Source organism: Orcinus orca, chromosome 15, assembly GCF_937001465.1.
Source record: "Orcinus orca chromosome 15, mOrcOrc1.1, whole genome shotgun sequence".
Classification (NCBI taxonomy): Eukaryota; Metazoa; Chordata; class Mammalia; order Artiodactyla; family Delphinidae; genus Orcinus; species Orcinus orca.
Genome location: NC_064573.1, coordinates 56650057 through 56668735, shown reverse-complemented (window position 1 = coordinate 56668735; position 18679 = coordinate 56650057). Strand labels below are relative to the sequence as shown.

General features: G+C 42.5%; 1 protein-coding gene across 25 annotated transcripts in view; it reads left to right on the top strand.

The window, feature by feature from the left end:
* Positions 1–18679, top strand: part of EPB41L3 (erythrocyte membrane protein band 4.1 like 3) — a 214685-nt gene that overhangs the window by 191286 nt on the left and 4720 nt on the right. For 7 of the 25 annotated variants that reach the window (XM_049698274.1, XM_049698280.1, XM_049698278.1 and 4 more), the window contains exons 13-20: positions 342–905; positions 5784–5837; positions 8689–8724; positions 9433–9624; positions 14796–14870; positions 16317–17030; positions 17539–17661; positions 18271–18654. In XM_049698274.1, coding sequence (XP_049554231.1) covers positions 342–905; positions 5784–5837; positions 8689–8724; positions 9433–9624; positions 14796–14870; positions 16317–17030; positions 17539–17661; positions 18271–18654 — 2142 coding nt within the window. The remainder of the gene's footprint in view (positions 1–341; positions 906–5783; positions 5838–8688; positions 8725–9432; positions 9625–14795; positions 14871–16316; positions 17031–17538; positions 17662–18270; positions 18655–18679) is intronic. The other 18 variants (XM_049698292.1, XM_033439373.2, XM_033439372.2 and 15 more) reach the window with 12 other exon arrangements.

Genomic DNA, 18679 nt, shown 5'->3' with positions numbered 1-18679 from the left:
CATCCTAAAAATTTCTAGAGTTGTTGGTCTAAACAGAAGTTTTGGATCATATGAAACGTAGTCATTGAGATTACCCACAGATATCTTCGGTTCTGATTTTTTTTTCAAGCCCACCCTGTGTTTGACTTGAGGGTCTAATGGGAAGACGATGGCCATTCGTGGCAGCGTTGGCATGCCGCTTGAATACTTTAAAATTCACCAACAACCCTAGTGCTGAAATTCTTGTTTGACGATTTTTTTCTCGGTACCCATAAGAAAATTAACTAATTGCAGTTTTCTTTTTGTCCTTTTGCACCTCTGTTCGCTGCTTTCTGTCTCTCTCGCTGTCTCTCTCACATCAGTCACCCGGGCTTGGCACTGACTCATGTCCCCCCTCCCCCCCATCAGCCCGCTCTCCCCCTGCATCTCCCACAGGGCTCCGCAGGAGGTGTAAGGAGAACGGGCACCCCCCGCCGGGGGTCGAGCCGGCCAGAGACCCCGGGCACCTGCACGGGGAGCCCGCCTCGGACTCTGATGGCCGAGGGAAGCCGTGCCTGGGGGACCATGATGTGGCTTTTAGCTGCAAACAGCGGCCGGGCAGAGGGGCCACGCTGTTTTCCTTCTCCTTGCAACTCCCCGAGTCTTTCCCCTCTCTCCTGGATGACGATGGCTACCTGTCCTTCCCCAACCTTTCCGAGAGCCACCTCCTGCCCCAGAGCTTGCGGCATTACCTCCCCATCCGCTCGCCCTCTCTGGTGCCCTGCGTGCTCTTCATCTTCTTCTTCCTGCTCTCCGCCTCCTTCTCAGTGCCATACGCCCTCACTCTCTCCTTCCCTCTGGCTCTGTGCCTCTGCTGCCTGGAGCCCAAGGCGGCCTCCTTGAGTGCCTCACTAGACAATGACCCGAGTGACAGTTCAGAGGAAGAGGTGTGTACCGCGGCATAGAACACACGTCCCTGTCGTGCTCGGGGCCGCGGTCCGAAACAGTCTCAGACGGCTGCTGCGATAGTGGTCCTACTTTCAGAGCCTCATTTATCGTCTGTGCCAATCTGTGCAGAGGTTTTGTGTGCAGGGGGTGCGACCCGGCCCCGGGGTTAGGCACAACACCATGTGGATGCAGCAGGCTGAGCCCGGCCCGGAACCGTACTGCCAGCCCACCGACTCCAGCGGGTGGGGAAGGACTCAGCCGTGAGCCAATTGTAAATAAATAACCCGTTAGCTCCGTAAGAACTCAGGGTCGACTTAAAGGCTCTGTTCAGTTCTCATTCAATAAAGGGAATGACACAGAAGACGGATGAGTAACTTTCAACTAGATTGGCGGCAAGTTACCAAAATGTACCCTGCTGTAATGACGCACAGTGGTGATACGCACCAGGTAAAGATGCTCAGGGCGCGGCGGTAGAGAGCACCGCCATCGAGGTGCACCACCACCCTCGGGGCAGCTCTCCAAGACTGTAAATGCCTCCCTCTCCTCCCTGGAGATCTGAAATGCCCCCGCTGCTCTTTGATTGTCATTACCAGACCGTCATTGTTACTCCATGAGGGGAGCCCGATCCCGTGGGTGTGTTGGGTCAGAAAGAGGGGCTTGAGCAGTTTAAAACGCTCCGTGACATTGGTCATTGGCAGGGCCAGAAACAGGACCAGAAAGAGTGGCAGTTGAAAACAGCAGTTTCCAAACACAATCAGGAAAGACTCCTGTTAGGTTTCCACACGCTGTAAAAATGGGCTGAGATTTCATGAACACGAGCAATGCCAAGGCATGTGTTGGGCGGCACCCATTCTCTCAGTTCCGGCGTGAGGCTGGGGAAGCTGGATGGGCCTCTGCGGCTAGCAACCAGGAAAGGACTTGAGCCTTCAGCCTCCATCCGTGAAAGCAGGCTGCCTGTCAGTCCCCCGTCCCTCATCCGAGCCATTGGGGGAGGTGACATCCTAGCAGGTAGTGTTTCCTCTTAATTGCTCCCCATTCCCTCCACTCCATTGCCCTGTGAAGAGCCCAGCGGTTTCCCTCTGTGCAGCCTTTAAATAGAACGCAGGGAAAAAGAACAGAAGTGCCAACAGGCCCCTGGCTGAGACCCACCCTCCTGCCTACGCCTGCCCCCCGCTCCTCCAGCAGTTCTGGAGGGTTTTGTGTCAGGAGCCAAACCCAATACACCTAGCATTCAAAAAGAAAATCGCAAAGTCAAAGCAGCACTAAAAAAGGAAAGTCTATTCAGTCCTATGCTCAGCTAGAAATGGTAATCCGAGCTGCACCTGTGAGTAGATAGCATTGTGAGGTACGTATCTATATTTAGTGGTATTATGACTGTTTCTTTGCAGCAGCAGGAAAGAAGTGGGAATGGTCTCCAAGACGTTCCCAAGAAAAGTTTAGGCTTTTCAATTTGATGTTGCCTAAGAGCCCTTTGCAAGGTTCTTGGATCCTCTGTGACTTAGCTCCAAATCTATCTATGTGTAACTATTTTCGTACGTGGAAAATATTTTAAGAGAAAAACCACTCTAAATCCTAGGTTTGAATATCACCGTTTCTCATAGTAGCAACATAATCAAATAACGTAGGTCCAAACCTACAGTTATGACGAACGCAGTATTATCTACAAAAACTGTTTATAATATTAGCTGGTTTCCAACCTGCTCATCTTTGTTCCTTTAGCAGTGGAGCTAGGCATCAAGCTAACAGAAGGCGAAAAGATTGCCATTTTATGTTTCTCTGCATTTTAAATAACTGAACTTTTATGTAGCAAACCACACAGATCTTGTGCCTAATCCAGGGTGTACATCTTGTTGTAATCAGTGCATGAAAATTAATGTTCAACTTGGGCATGTCTGCATTACATCAGCAAAACAAATCACAGCAGTTACTCCTCGCAAGCTGGAGGCCGCGTGGCTGGTGTTCCCCACATGTAAACCCTCCTCTGAGACCGTGAACCAGCTCTGGCCGAGGCGGCCTTTCTTGTCCTCCGCTCCAGCCTCGGTCACCCATGACGGCTCTCCTGCCACATGACTTTGTATTTGGCCATCTGTTCAATGTCGTCTCAACCCCAAGTGTTAAGAGCTGTGAGCTCTGGTTCAAGCTGAGCTAGAGAACTCAGATGTAGGTCATTCAGGTAAAAAAAAAACAAAACAAAAAACACGCGCCATTTGTTGACACGGCCTGTTTTAGTCCCTGGGCCTCAAGCGCTTTGGCAGCTAAACCGGGTGACTCTGTAACATACGGTTCAGCTCCGTCACTTTGGTTTTGCAAAATCACTAATGACTCTAATTCTTTTTAAATATTTTATCATCACTGCTTACATCTGTCACGTGTGGTAGTGGCTTAATTAGTCCCAGCCCTTCTCAAGAGTGAAACCCAGTGCAGAGAGCTGTAATCATTTCAAACTACAGAGCTGTTAGCTTTTTTTTTTTTTTTTTTCATTTGTCCTTCTAGAATTTTGGTCAGATAAGGAGGGGCCGAATGCTAAATCATCGACATCTGTCCAGAGACGTAAGATGAATTTAGCTCACCGTAATTATGTGTCAACTTGTGAAGAATTTTTTGATAATACCAAGAAAGGAGGTGGATGAAGTCTAGAGGAAAAGATTGATCACTTGATTTAACATTTTAGATGGTGTAAACACATTATATGATAGTCCATGGCATGCCATACATTTTGCAGTTTTTCTTAGACATAGGATATTATATAAATAAAAGTTGCTATAAAAGCTGCTTTATTCAGCCTTTAAGACTTCAGTCATTAACTGTATATTGATCAGGCACTATGTTTGTTGAATGACTGACTGACTAGGTGCTGAGTAGGGGATTGAGGGAGTTTAGATATGGCCTAAGCTGCTATTTATTTGTGTATAGCTAGGAAAAATAATAGCAATACTTAGGAAATAATGTTTTGCTATCAATATTTATGATTTTTATAGGCATTTTTAGCTGTGTGTATGTGTCAGGCATCACATAAAGACTTAGTATCTGTTACCTGATACAGTTAGGGCTGTGGTTTTCCCCATTTTCCAAGAAGGAAATTGGGATTAAAATATGAAACCTGCCCCCTGTGCCACAGAGTTAAATAAATAGCAAGGATTTGAGCTGATGTCAGTCTGTCCTGAGACCCCCTCATTCTTAACCATGGCGGTAATTCCAGTGCCAAGATGCCTGGAAAGCTGCTGAAGTGAATTCTAAAGCCATAAGGGAAATAATCAAAGTAGGAGGAGAAAAACTTTCAAGAACTTTCGAGGCCTTTGACACAACTAGTTAGCGCACTGAGCCCAAGTCGTTCTTACTGGTTCTTGAAAGCCTGAGGTTTCCTCGGGTTATCCCATACCCTTGAACAGTCACCTGCTTCTCTTCCTAAATCAAACTGGCCTTGCCCTAGACTGTCAGTTGGTGAAGCCATGCTAATGCCCTAGCAGTGATCACCCTGATAAGAAAATTAATAGCCACCCCCTTCCAGGTGTTGCCAAGGTGGTCGGGTCATGAAAGCTCTCAGCATGCTTTCTTTACCAACCTACTGAAAAGGATTTCCCTCTTAGGCACAGGTCTGCCAGGATGGAGACCTCAGGTGCACAGGCCAAGCATGAGTTCCAACTCCTTTTCCTTTAGGAATATAGAAAAGGAAAGTTTGGGAGAGGATCAAGAATTCAACCCAGCCAGAGTCATGTAGACATAAAGAGCACTGTCTCAGCCCTCCCGCTGGTAATCCATGGTCTTTGCAATGAGAGATTATTTTAAGAGACAGATTCACAACCTTACAGCCCCCAGTATGGATTTTTGTTGACAAATTACTAATCGCACAACTTTGCTCGAAGGACTTTTAATAATGACTAGTTTGAGAGTTGAGAAGGGAAAGTCAGGTAATATTATATAGGACGTTGAGATGTCCCAATTTCAATGGCTGTGGCTCATCTCTCCTCCAGAGAAAAAAGAGTTTTTGTTGTAAATCATAAACCGCTATAAAAACAGATTAAAAATCAGTCTTGAAATTACTATTGTAATTCTCCCTTGAAAACCTAGGCTCTGTCAAATGCTGTGCTTTGTTTTATTTGTGTCCAAGTAGATGTCTCTCTCCCTCCTCCTCTCCTTATTTTTCATTACTATTATTTGCTTCATTTGAATGTTTATTTTGGAACAAGATATTTAATTACATACTTCTCTATACCTCTTTCTATTGGAGGGTGGGACGAAATAAACAACATATAGTCTTAAAAAATATCTAGTTAGCAATCCTACTTGAGAATTGAGTTACATTTTTCATATATAAAACATATGCCTGTGAGTCACTGGCATGTGCTTTTTATAATCAAAAGGTAATGCAGACAGCCTGATGGTCTCAGATGGATGCAAATTACCAAAATGGTGTAAATGAGGGGCTGAAAGTCCAGTGACTGTTAATAGTAGTTTTTTATTTAAATTGACATGTTAAGTTACTTTTCAAATGTGACCTATTCCTAGAATTTTTTTAAAAATATATAAACAGCAATTTTATTTGCATTAAACATTTCTAGGAGCTCTTTCTAGGGGTTTCAGTTAAAAATGGGGGAAAGAATGACATGGCAGCAGACATGTCAGCTTGGCTAATACACGTCCTGTGGTTACGCAGGCCGTGTGCCTCTGGTCTTCCTCTGAGTGTCTCTGCTGATGGAACCTAGCTCTGGCCTTTCTTTGGCTTTTGTTTGAACCTGCATTCTTGTTGGGAAGGTAGTGTGATACAGATCACAGAAAAAGGGACTGAACTGTAGGCCCCAGGCTTGCCCGCTTGACGAGATGGTTTGTTTTCTCTTCCTGCCTTCCTCCTGGAACCTGATCACCTCTGTGATCCACAGACCGACAGTGAGCGCACAGACACCGCGGCTGATGGGGAAACCACCGCCACTGAGGTTGGTACAGTCACTGTGGGTGCCGCCCGTTGCCTAACAAAAATGCTGGTTCTGCCTTTAGGAACTTTGCATATTGCCTTTTAGGGTGGAGAGAAATTCTACTTTTAACAGTAGGAGTTAAGTATATTCTACTGCCTAGACCAGTGGTTCTCAAACTCTGGCCTGCATCAGAGTCATATGGAGGTTCCCATCCTCCTGTTTCACATTCAGAAGAAGGTCTGGGGTAGGACCGGAGAATTTGCATTTCTAACAAGTTCCCAGGTGACAGTGACTCTATCCATTTCAGGGTCACTTTTTGAGAACCCTTGGCTAAATTGGTAATACTTTTTAAAAAATTTTTATTGAAGTAGAGTTGATTTACAATGTTGTGTTAGTTTCAGGTGTACAGCAAAGTGAACCAGTTATACATACACATATATCCACTCTTTTTTAGATTCTTTTCCCATATAGGTTATTACAGAGTATTGAGTAGAGTTCCCTGTGCTATACAGTAGGTCCTTATTAGTTATCTATTTTATATGCAGTAGTGTGTATATTTTTTTAAATGTATTCCCTTATCCCAAATGTTTACGCATGATAGCCATAATTGGGGGTGGGTGGTACAATTTATGTAATTAGCTTATTGACCAGATACAGATATACTTTAAAATCCAAATGGTCAAAATGCTTGTTAAAATTATACTACTTCTCTTAACTCATTTTTCATAGCCTGGATGTAGTCTGGGTCACTCAAAAGAAATGAATTTTCCAAGGAAAAGAAAATGAACAAATTACTGTCAGTACTTTATTGGAAAAAAAATTATCACATTGACCAGTGATACTATGCTCTTATTTATCCTTTGTTAATTCTTTAGGGTTCATTAAATATGTGTATGGCTTACGTTGTTTTCTAAATCTTCTCTACCAGTAACTAATTAAAATTTCTGTAAAAACAATATTTATCTATAGCAATGGAAGTCAAGATGTTCATTTCCTAAAGTGCTAATAACAGAATTTTTTTTTTACTTTGTGATAGTGTTTAACATTAGGTTGTTTTTTCCATTATCCAATCATAACAATATTTTCTAGTTGGGTATTTAGGAAGAACCAAAAATGTTATAGGTATTATCTATACATCACTTCATTGAAAATATGTTCAGAAAAACATTTCAAAATGGAGTTTAATTGTTTCTTCCTTTGGAAATGCCAGAGTTCAGTTCAAAGTTTGGAAGTCATCATTTTTTAATTTAGAGATAATACTGTAAAACTATCATACTGGTTCTTTTAAGCAATCACATGTAAACTGATTACAGGGTAATCATTTTCTATACCAAATATAACAATTGCATCTTAATTCTGTAAGAATTAGTTATATGTAACTACTGATACATTCAGTAAATTTCATTGTAATCCTAAGGTATGCTGTAAATGAAAAATATTTTAATACTACTACTTTAAATTTCTCTTAATTCGTCCCAGCCTCTCATCCCCTCCCCCTCCCCGTGTCCACAAGTCCATTCTCTACGTCTCTATTCCTGCCCTGCCACTAGATTCATCAGTACCATTTTTCTAGATTCCATCCGTATGCGTTAATATACGGTATTGGAGGGAGTAGCATTAACATATATACACTACCATGTGTAAAATAGGTAGCTAATGGGAAGCTGCTGCATAGCACAGGGAGGTCAGCTTTGTGCTTTGTGCTCTGTGACGACCTAGAGGGATGGGATGGGGCGGGGGGGGGGGGAGAGGGAGGCTCAAGAGGGAGAGTATATATGTATACATATAGCTGATTCACTTTGTTGTACAGCAGAAGCTAACACAGCATTGTAAAGCAGTTATACTCCAATAAAGATGTTAAAAACAAATGACTCAGCTATGAGAAAATAAAATACTATAAATTTCTCTAGCAGTTTTAAACTTTGTTATACAACATTTTAAGCATGCAAACGAAGACGTATAACATAGGTAGGTTATGAAGCTTAAAAATAAAATGAAGAGCTATGAACCCACCACCTCTGTAGAATCAGCATGCCTCCAGCCCTCTAACGCTTCTTATAAACGCTCCCCCTTCTCTTTTTTCCAGAGCCAGTGTAACAGCAGTGCAGGGTGGGGCGTGTAGGTTAGAGAGTCTGGTCCCCATTGAGACCCAGACAAAGTGATCCATTTGCTGAAGGCCATGTGCTCTGGCATCACCCACTTGTCACCCATAATTTCACTCTGGACCGCATCTTATAGTTGATTTTTATAGTTGATGGTAGTCTATTTAATTTCCTCACTTACCCCATCCGTATCAGCCCTCTCCTCTCCCAAATTTGTTTTTAAGTAGGTGGGTTCAAGAAATTCAAAGATCCAAGAAATTTTTTAATGTGGGAACCTCTGTGTTAAGTTCTTTGTGCCTCAGTTCTCTGGTCTACAAACTAGGGATCATAATAGCTAACCTCATAGGATTTTTGTGAGGACTCCTACACTCCAAGGGAGCTCTCATCATTGGATATTCATAGCCGTTTTTGTGAATTTTAATTTCGATGTTGGCTTCCCCCACTTCCTGAACCGTTGCTAACGTCTTTTAAGGACAGACCGCCAAGTCCTAGCTGTCCTCCCAAGCGCACGTGTGGGCTCATCGTGCTTGGAAGTGTCCAGGTTAAAATGTCAAACACCCAAGGGGCAAGGAATCTTTTGCTCCTGTCTTCTTACTAAGCTTCACAATTTGTGTGTGAGAACGTTGTGGTTTATGTATAAGAAAGAAATGTCTTCTCCCATAAGAGCAAACTAGCACCCCCATGTAGCTGGCTTATGTAGACCCATCCTTCCATCTTAGAGTCGATGGCATGGTAAGACTTTATTTCCCACTCTCTCTTGATGCTGGCAGTCGGACCAGGAGGAAGATGCAGAGCTCAAGGCACAGGTAGAAAATTCAAAACCAAACACAAAAGCAGAAACCAGCGTGTGATAAGTCATTGTCTGTGGTGTTCAGATCTTGCAGCATGCTCCGTGGTGGTGACTGTGTGCTGGTGCAGTGTGGAGGATGACACTTGTTCATGTGACGATCATGTCCCTTACCTTCCTTTCTTCTCCACTTTTTTCAGAATAGTCTGATTAAGCGAATAAAGGGTGAAAATGTGTATGTCAAACATAGTAATCTTATGTTAGAGGTTGGTATTGGTATATACCAGTGCATGCTTGTGTGTGTTGGTTTTCCTTTAGTGGCTTAACCTGTGGGCTCGTACCATGATGCATGAAGGGTGTGTTCTCACCTGTGAATACGTGCGGTTGACTTCTCAGCTTCCTCTGATTCCTTCCTCTCTCCTAGACGTAGATCCCCTTTCCTCCGTGTGTATTTATTTTAATTCTCTGGTTACATGTGAATTACACTGTTAACAGTTGACCTTTGAAACTTTTGATTTTTATGCTTGCGTGAACTAGATTTTGTTTTCCCTCGGAAATATCACATTTTCACCAGAGTGTTTGTGGTAGTGTCATGAGCCCTGATCAGAATTCTTTTATTTTGACTACTAATGAGATAATGACCTAACTTTTAAAATGAGAGAGAGCACGCAGAAAGGAAAACAAACGTAAAACGTTGACTGTTGGATTCTTTATGTTCTGAATATAGGAGCTAGATAAAACCCAAGATGACCTGATGAAACATCAGACCAATATTAGTGAGCTGAAAAGAACCTTTTTAGAAACCTCCACAGACACTGCCATCACGAACGAATGGGAAAAGAGGCTTTCCACCTCCCCCGTGCGACTAGCCGCCCGGCAGGAGGAGGCACCCATGATCGAGCCGCTGGTACCTGAAGAGGTCGGTATTCAGGCTTTGGGTTGCACTTGTCTTCTGTTCACTAGCCTCGCTCCTCTGCAGGGTCTGCAGGGGAAGGATGTGGCAGGCTTCTGAGTAGAGAATCTCACCCCTTGTCTGTGTATAGCCAGTACAATGTTAGGTGGCCAAGGAGTGAGTAATCGCATCCCGTGGTGCTTTGGAACGAACAAGGAAACTCTGGTTCAGATCTGCTTATTCTAGATTCACAGCTGGGAGACATTGACCTACTGTATTAATGAACCAACAGTTTTTCTGAACGTACTTCCGCTACTTTAAGAAATGCCTTGAAAATTCATGACTGTTTCTCATCAGTTGCAAGATGAGCATGCCTATTGAGATTGTCTAATGTTTGACTAAACAGTGTTCTGAAGTTGATAACATTTCAGGGCATACTTTACTCTGGGACTACTACACCAGGTTTTTACGGGTATACTCAGTTTTTTATTTCATTTTTATTTATAGTATATATATATATTTTTAAAAATTGTTTATTTTAACTGATTTATATATATAAACATATATATCATATTATGACTTATAATCAGTTTTTATTTGGTTTTTAATAGGGAAAGTAAAGGCCAGAATGTCTTTTTGAGTAAGTCTTCCATGTAGGAAATCGCTCTTTAAATGTACAGCAAGATAGTGGATTCAGCTTGTGTTACTTCAAGGCTCCCATCGTGTGGGACCCACAGTGGCAGTGGTACTAATCTTACTGTCAACTGTTACACATCATCTTGCTTTATCTGTCTTTCAAAAGAAGTAGTTTTTTAAAACGGCATCTTTCTAGTATAATATTACCTTCTTTCTTCCCTTGAAAGCTGTTTATCTAAAGTGACCACAATCATGATGTTCATGACAGTTCCAATCCCACTTAAAAAAAAATGACAAGGTATATCACCATTTGAATTACTTTGTAAAGGGCCTTTTTATGCAGAATAAATGAAAAGTCCTGTGACCAAAGTATTCCTGTACCGTTAAACATCGGTTTCATTCAGATTGCTTGAGTTTCAAGACACAAAAATTTCAGATTTTCCTGATTGATTTAAATATTGTAGTTCCTGCATTAGTAAGACTGCCACTTATGAGTTATGGTCAGATAAGTTTAATTGTAACTGGTCAAGTTTGCTTTACCCTATTTCTACGAGGGCTGGAAATAAGGAAGGACGTGCTGGCTCTGAAGATGGCAGATACTGGATTATGTTACAAAAACACAAAATAAATAGCCACTGAAAAAGTCAGGCCTCTCCTCCCCTGCTGTCACTCAGGGACACGCGAGGTAGCAGCCCTTTGAATGGAAGTTCGGAGAAGTTAAAGGTGGTGATAATAAACAAGGGACTGTCGAAGTCTAGGTCATTAGACTAGTAAAAGAAATTGTTTTCACTTATTAAATCCTCTGATTCTTAGAGAATAACGGTGATGACCCCAAAGAATGTTAATAACTTAAGAGGTGATGCTTTGAATACGCTGAACTTACCCTCGATGTGGATGCCTTATCCCTGTCGGTGCAGAGAGACTGCAGTAGACCTAAGAAAGGACTGTTTTAAAAGGATTAAAGGATGGAGGAAAGACGTCCTCTGCAGAAGCACAAAGTGGTTTGGTTACGTAGACTGGAGACCAGCAGCTGGCTTAGTAACTGCTTTCAAGTGTCTGCTGAGTGGTGAGCAGAAGCTGTACCTTAGGACTCCACTGCCACCGGCAAGGGAGGAAATTGTTGGGAGACTTGCTAGATGTAAAGAAGAGCTTCTTAAAAACAAGGCTGGCTAATAACCCTGGTTATCAGAGGGGTTCTGAAAAAGCAGCTCCAAGGAGCTTCAAGTCCCAGAGGAAGAGAGGTCCCTTCTGGGAGGTCAGGGCTATGCGCGCTTCCCTCACCTTGGGGCTCCCATCCGACGCTTCTCCCGGAGCCCTTGGTGACACCCAGTTTATCCTCCATTTGAGGGCCCTGGAGACAGCCCGGCAAGTTCTTATGCTCCAAATTCTTGTTCATTTCTATATTAAAACTTAATATTGGCTTTTGTTATTGGTTTTGTGAAAAGCACAAAAGATAATTTTATCCTCCCAGCCAGCTAGGCATACACAAAGCATGTTTGTTTAAAAATACCTAAACAAAAGATTTTCATTTTAGAGGGGAGGTGTTTTTCTAAGTAAATTACTCATTTGATGTTATCCTTTTATTTAATATGACCCACTTTAAATTAATTAAACAATAATTGGCCAGTTTATAAAGAGGTCCAATTATTTCTAAAAGAAAATATGTAACTTAATTTTTTAAAGTGACTTCTCAAAGTAATATTGCTTGTGTCAGAAGGGTAAAGAAACTGATTCAGTGACGCCACACTTAGTTGGATTTTGGGGGGAATCTCAGTGATACAATGTTGTTTTGAAAAAAATGTGATGACTCCTGATTTTTTTTTTTTTAAAGAAGATGTTGGGGGTAGGAGTTTATTAATTAATTTATTTATTTTTGCTGTGTTGCGTCTTCATTTCTGTGCGAGGGCTTTCTCTAATTGTGGCAAGCGGGGGCCACTCTAAATCGCGGTGCGCGGGCCTCTCACTGTCACGGCCTAAAAAAAAAAAATTGCTCAAGGCACACCTTCCCAGGTAAGGTGAACAGGCAACAGCCTGTTTAGTGCCACATTTTTGCTTTTTTGTGTTTTTTGTTGGTGATTTTGCTATTTAAAACGACCTCCAGGCATAGTGCTGAAGTGCTGTCTAGTGTTCCCAAGTACAAGAAGGCTGAGATGTGCCTTATAGGAAAATATGTGTGTCAGATACGCTTTGTTCAGGATAAGTTATAGTGCTGCTGGCTGTGAGTTTGATGTTAATGGATCAATAATAGATATTAAATAAGGGGTCTTTAAACAGAAACACACATAAAACAAGGTTATGCATTGATCAGTTGACGAAAATTTCATGACCAGAAGCTCCCAGGAACCTGACCCTGTCTTTCCCCTAGGAGCTGTGGTTAATTCAGTGTTCACAGCAACTTTATAGAACACAACTGCCATGAATAACTAGAATCCACTCTCTTTATGCATTTTTCTGCTTTCTTGTCCAGCTTTACTTTTGCTGTTCAGGTCTTGGATGGGCCTTAAATTGGGCAAAATACGCATTCACTGTGGATCATCTGTTCATGGATAGAGAGAATTATCTCCATTCTGTGACTCTGACTTCTGTGACTTTCCATTCCGACCCTGGGCTGCGACTCTAGACGCGTATTACAGTCACCTACAAGATTTTTTAAATACCGATGCCTGGGTTCTACATCAGAATCTGATTTAATTAGTCAGAGGTGCACCCCACACATTACTCTTTTTAAAAGCTCTCCACATAATTCTAATTCACAGCCCAATTTGAGAACCCCTGGCCCGAGCAGAAATGAAAGTCCCAGCTCCATAGAGACCCTTAATCATCTGAGCAAGTAACACCTCTGTGAATTTTGCATGCCACTGTAGGGCCTTGTGTCCCAATTATGACACAGGCATGAACGTTGAAGGAACTAAATGAAATAGTCAGGGTGTGCACCTGACTCTGTCTTAACCCCTAGTAAATGTTTCGATTATCAGCTTTTCTTTATCAGTACCTCTTAACTTTAGCAGAACTCACTGGATTGGGGTTGACAGTATACAGGATTTAATGATAACATATATCCCCTTATGTTACCCTTTTCCGTTATTATGGGACATGCACAGTTCTGGATGCAGACAGTGTGGACATTTTTACTTACAGACACAGACGTTTTTAAAATTAGTTGATGTCAGATAACAGGATATGCTGAAAACCACTGCTGTTGTTTTTTTAAGCTCTCATTGTAGGAAAATATTTAGTTCAGTGATTATAATTAGAGGCCTAGCCGTGGTATTCTGAAAAGTGTCTATAATTTTGACTTCCTGTTTCTTATTTCTGTTTATAAAAGAGGCTATGATTGAAAGTTTAAAAAATAAATCCACATTGAATGATTCCACATGGTACATTTTGTCTCTTGCAATATCTTTCTCCAAAATGGGACAGGACAGGGATTTTTTTTTCCCCCTTTGAAATGTCTTATTTGTTGCTCATTTAAAAGGAGCATATGAGGACGATGCTATCAAAATCTGTCAGCAGGTCATTCCAGATAACATTCCAGATGCTCCTCTGTAACCTCTTGCAGGCAAACGATTAAATATAGTACTGATAGCTTTGTAGATACATACCTAGGAATTTTAAATACCTCTCATAAAATTACATTGCTTATCATCAACAAGAGGGTTTATTTTCAAAGTTCCATTCGTCTAGAAACTTTGAACTTTTCTATTATTATTTTTAGATGACTTTACCAAAATATCCTTTTGTTCACTATTCTATGCAGTCGTGTGCTGTACACAGAGACAGGCTCGGTAGCTAACGTATTGCCCCTTGAATTATGCCTATTTAATACTAAAGGAAGCAATAAAAAGATGAAAGGAAAAAAACTGTTCTAACGTAACATACTTAATGTCCTTTTAAATTTTATATGTTAAAGACAAGCATGACTTCAAATACTTAATTCTTCACCAAGATATTCTGAAGTTGACTTTTCAGGATTATTTGCCATGTTATAAAAGTTCAAATAAAGCTATAACCTTATGCCTATTTGTGGAATAAAGACATCAATCTAGGCATAACTGGGTTGTTGAGATTAGTAGCTAATGCAGTGACCCACGTGTGTTTCCTTTCTCTGTATCAGGCGGCACTTCAGTAGGGAATATGATCAAGAATTTGTCAGACATGGAAGTGAGAATTTATTCCTAACTTAATTTTTTTTAAATCTTAACATTTTCATTTTAATACTCATTTTTACAGTATTGCAGATCACTGACATATGAACACTACTGAAATGCCAGAAAGCTCTTTATGCCACTCTTGCATATTCTGTGTTTGTAGAAATGAGAAATGTTTGAATCCTAAAAACACCGGAGATTCAAAACATAATCTGTTACTCTTTGGAAATAATTGTTAAATGTTGAGATGGCTTCCGACCATTTTCCAAATTAATAGGCACTAATTTACTTCTTCAGAAAAAAAAATGAATGAGTGTTATATGTGTAGCACAAGAAAAGAACTCTCTTCCTAACTTGCCTTTTTGGAAACTGTCTGCTTCCTCTTCTCCAACCCAACCCCCTTTATTCAAACAGACCAAAGAAGAAAGAGAGATTTCTGAAAAGGTTCTATTTTTGCAGCAAGGAAGCTCTCCATTCTTTGAGTCTCAGGTAAAAAACAAACATTAAGGAATTTTCCAGAAGGAAATTGCTCTTCAGATTTCAGTGTCATTAAAATGTCTGTAGTTTTTCCTTTCTTTTTAAAATTTACCTTGTTTGCCACTAAGGTAGGTATATCATTTTTGCTTAGATTCTGGGGAGGGAAGTAGGGAATTTTGTTACTAATTTAGTTATCCGTTAGCTATCATTTCTTTGTGGCTTTTGCTCCTAGGTGATTATATCTGTGTGTGGTCATTGAAGCATTATGATTATACTTTGTAATGATATTACTGGACCTTTTAGTACCTCTTTCACCCATAGAGTGATGCTAATTTAGATGACCTTGACTGATTTTGAAAGTTCTGAACTTTTATTGGTTTTCCCACTAGCCGAGTGTGATAAAGAGAATTCAGGAAGGAGGCTCTGTGGTTACCTTTCGTCAAATCATTTTCCAGAAAACTGTCCCATCCACCCTAGAGGTTATTTTTCACTTCATTTTGTTTAATCCCGCACCAGCCTATAGATGGATCTGTAATCCTTTCTCTTAAGGCCCACCTGTTTCTAGATTCAGGCTAGGATAAATACGAAAGTAGCAAACGTCCAAGTTTAAAATGTAAACCAAGGTGCTCCCTTGCTCCTGGCTTGGTTTCTCTTCCCTCTGTAACCTGTTAGACTAGTTGCCTCCTAACGTCCTGGTAGGCTCCCCAAATACAGAAGTTTCATAACTTGCATTTCTTCTGCCTTATTGGAACTAACACTAAGGAAACTGGCAAAGAAACTCCTGAGACGACGAACTTCGGTTGTAAATAAAATCGGAACAATGTACAGACCACTGTGACCTGTTTCTAAGAGGCTCCGACAGTGTCCTAACAGTGGGAAATAGTTTATTACAATGCCTGGAACACAGGTGCACTGAATACTTATTGGATAATAAGTGCTAGAGTGGATTCCGTCTCCCATATAAGGAAGTATAATTCACAAACATGGAAAATGGTTTTCACAGAAATTCGTGGAAATGCTGGCACGTTCTTTGTGAGAAAAACAGATATGAAGTACAGTGTTCTATTTCACATGGAAAACTGTCTTTTCTATGTCCACACAAGTAAAGCTAAATAACTTGTACAACAGCTTCAAAAATGTTGTTTAATCTTGACATACAAAATGATCAGACATTTAGCATAAGATCAGATATAGTCTTTGCAAAATTTACCGCCAAAGTATTTCAAGAAATCTGAAATTGCGAGTGTACACGCAGACCGTATTCCAAGTTGCAGGTTAGAGTTAATAAATTTCAGATGGGAAGAGATTGTAGCCATAATTAATAAAAATAACCCCAGCCCTGTGCAGTCACCTCCCAGGCCTGAGTGTAGCTCTCACCCTGATTGCCTTAAAGGATTCTTATTTTAGAAATGAGATACCATCAGAACTTCTAATTTAGCTTTTATATTCCAAATATAGGGCACAGAGGACTGGGTTATTGTAGACAGAATACCCACTGAGGTAGTTGATGGTGATTCGAAAAAGATTGTGACGTACAAGGTGGTGACCGTGAGCGCTAGAACCGATGACATCCCCGCCGACTCGTCAGGATCTAGCGCCACTGAAGCGCAGAGCTTTGAAGACTTGGCCCGAGAAATGCACTTGAAGGAAGAGAACAAACAGAAAGTATACACACTCGGAAAGTCCTACGATACCGTGTCTGGAAAAATTGTCACTATGACAGGAAAAGTCAAAGAAGGGGAGAAGGTGGTGTCCCCCTCCCCTCTTGAGCCAGGGCTAGCCGAGCTCACGAAGACCCCCCGTGTCCTGGCAGAGTTCGAGGTCCTGGGAGTCCTCACCGAGGACAGGACCAGGAGGGGGCCTGAGGTCCACACTCCAAAGCGGAGGCTGTCGGAGTCGCTGGCCCCCATCAGGGAAGCCGAGTCCCGGCTGCAGAGCCCCGAGGATGATGCTCTTGAGAAAAGCCACGTGCCCGGGAGGGATGCCAGTCTGGAGGGCGAGCGGCTGGGCAGAGCGGAGCCCGAGGCCGAGGCCGAGGCCGAGACCTGGAAGGTGGGGCCCTTCAGTCCCCGCAGGAAGAGCCTGTCCCAGTGGAGATACTCCCAGGAACCGGCCATCACCGTCGCCACCACCCAATACGTTGTCACAGAGTCGGCCACGTCCCAAGTCGTGGTAACCGGTGCTGCCTTTGGGCCGCCGTTTCCGATTCCAGCATGACGTTTGCCAAGGCAGCCCTTCCACCCCGAGCCTTTCCATTTCTCTTGCTGTTTGGCTTATGTTGAGAGCCGCCAACCCAAGCTTTTTTGTTGTTTTCATGGTTAAGTCACTACCACGGTCTGACGTGAGCATTGAGATACCTGCCGTTTTATTTCCAGCTCTTGTCCCCGAGATGGGGTGGTGCTGCCGGGGCTTGAGGTGCCGGTGCCGGGTGAAAGGATCCGCTTCACCCAGCACCGCCCTAACCCCAGGAACTCTCTCCGCTTTACCAAATCAGAGCCCCTGCTCACCCCGATTTGCTGTTGATTTCCCATCCCTATGTGATTCCAAATCTGTCTGTAGATCCCTCCATCCCTCGCCCTGGGTCCCGCGCCTACAGTTCTGTCTAACCAGCTGTGAATGAGTACATGCCCTCCTGTGTCCCGACCTCTGTGCTTGACTCTCCATTTCTCTGTTCACTCAGACTAAACAGTCTTCTGGAGAAAAGCTCATGGATGGCTCTGAAATCTTCAGCTTATTAGAGTCTGCGAGAAAACCGACAGAATTCATAGGAGGGGTTACTTCCACTTCTCAAAGCTGGGTGCAGGTGGCCATCTGTTTCCATCCTCGGTGTCTCTGTCTCTGCCTCTTTGCCTTTTCTTTGTGCCTTTTTGGGGGGGGGGGTGTGTTGCATCCAAGTGGCTTTGCTTTAAACACCTGAGAGGGGTCTCCGCTTACACCCCTCTGTGCCTGTCCCACGTTTGCATCACATGTCTTTAGTTCCATTACAAGAACATACTTCAGATGTTCAGAAAGCAATCGTGCTGAGACGTTTTAACAGCATTTAATTTCTTAAAGCATTTTATGTCACCTGTTAGGTCTAAGGAAGTAGCCAAAACCAATATGCATGTGCTCCAATGCTTTCATTTTGTTTTGGTTTTTTAATTGCGTTTTATAGTGCACTCTCGTTTCTTTTGCAACATCCGAAGAAGCAGCACAGGTTCGAGGCTATGTGTCAGGCAGAGGGCAGGCATCAAAGACTCTGGTGGGGGGAATGAAAGCTAATTTATATTTTCTCTAAGCGTTGCTGGTTATAAGCACTGGTACTGGCTTTAGGTACCCTGGTGAGTGGCTGCTTTTGTTGTTGGTTTTTTTTGCTTTCTGACCTTTGCTTTGTGGAAAGTCACACTGACACCACAATTTTTTTTCCATGCAGAAAATGGAAGCCAAGATGGAGTCTGGCAAAATAGAGATGGAAACAAGCCAGCACCCCCAGCCACTTAGCACCCAGAAGGTTGTGCAGGAAACAGCATTGGTGGAGGAAAGACAGGTGATGAATGCGCATGCAAGTGGGGATGCTTCTTACGCAGCTGGAGATGACATGGATGCTGTGACCCAGGCAGCATCTGCTGATGTATCTGATGTGAAAGGGAAGGAGGTCTCTGCTCTGACTGAGGGAGCGAAGGAGGAAAAAGGGGAGGTGGCCGACAAAGCTGTCCTTGAGCAGGGAGAGATGGCAGCTGCTTCCCAAGAGCCAGAGGAGGAGCAGAGTGCAGCCATCCACGTTTCTGAAGCTTCGGAAGAAAAACCTCATTTTGAGGTAACTGGCGGTTAATGTTACTTTT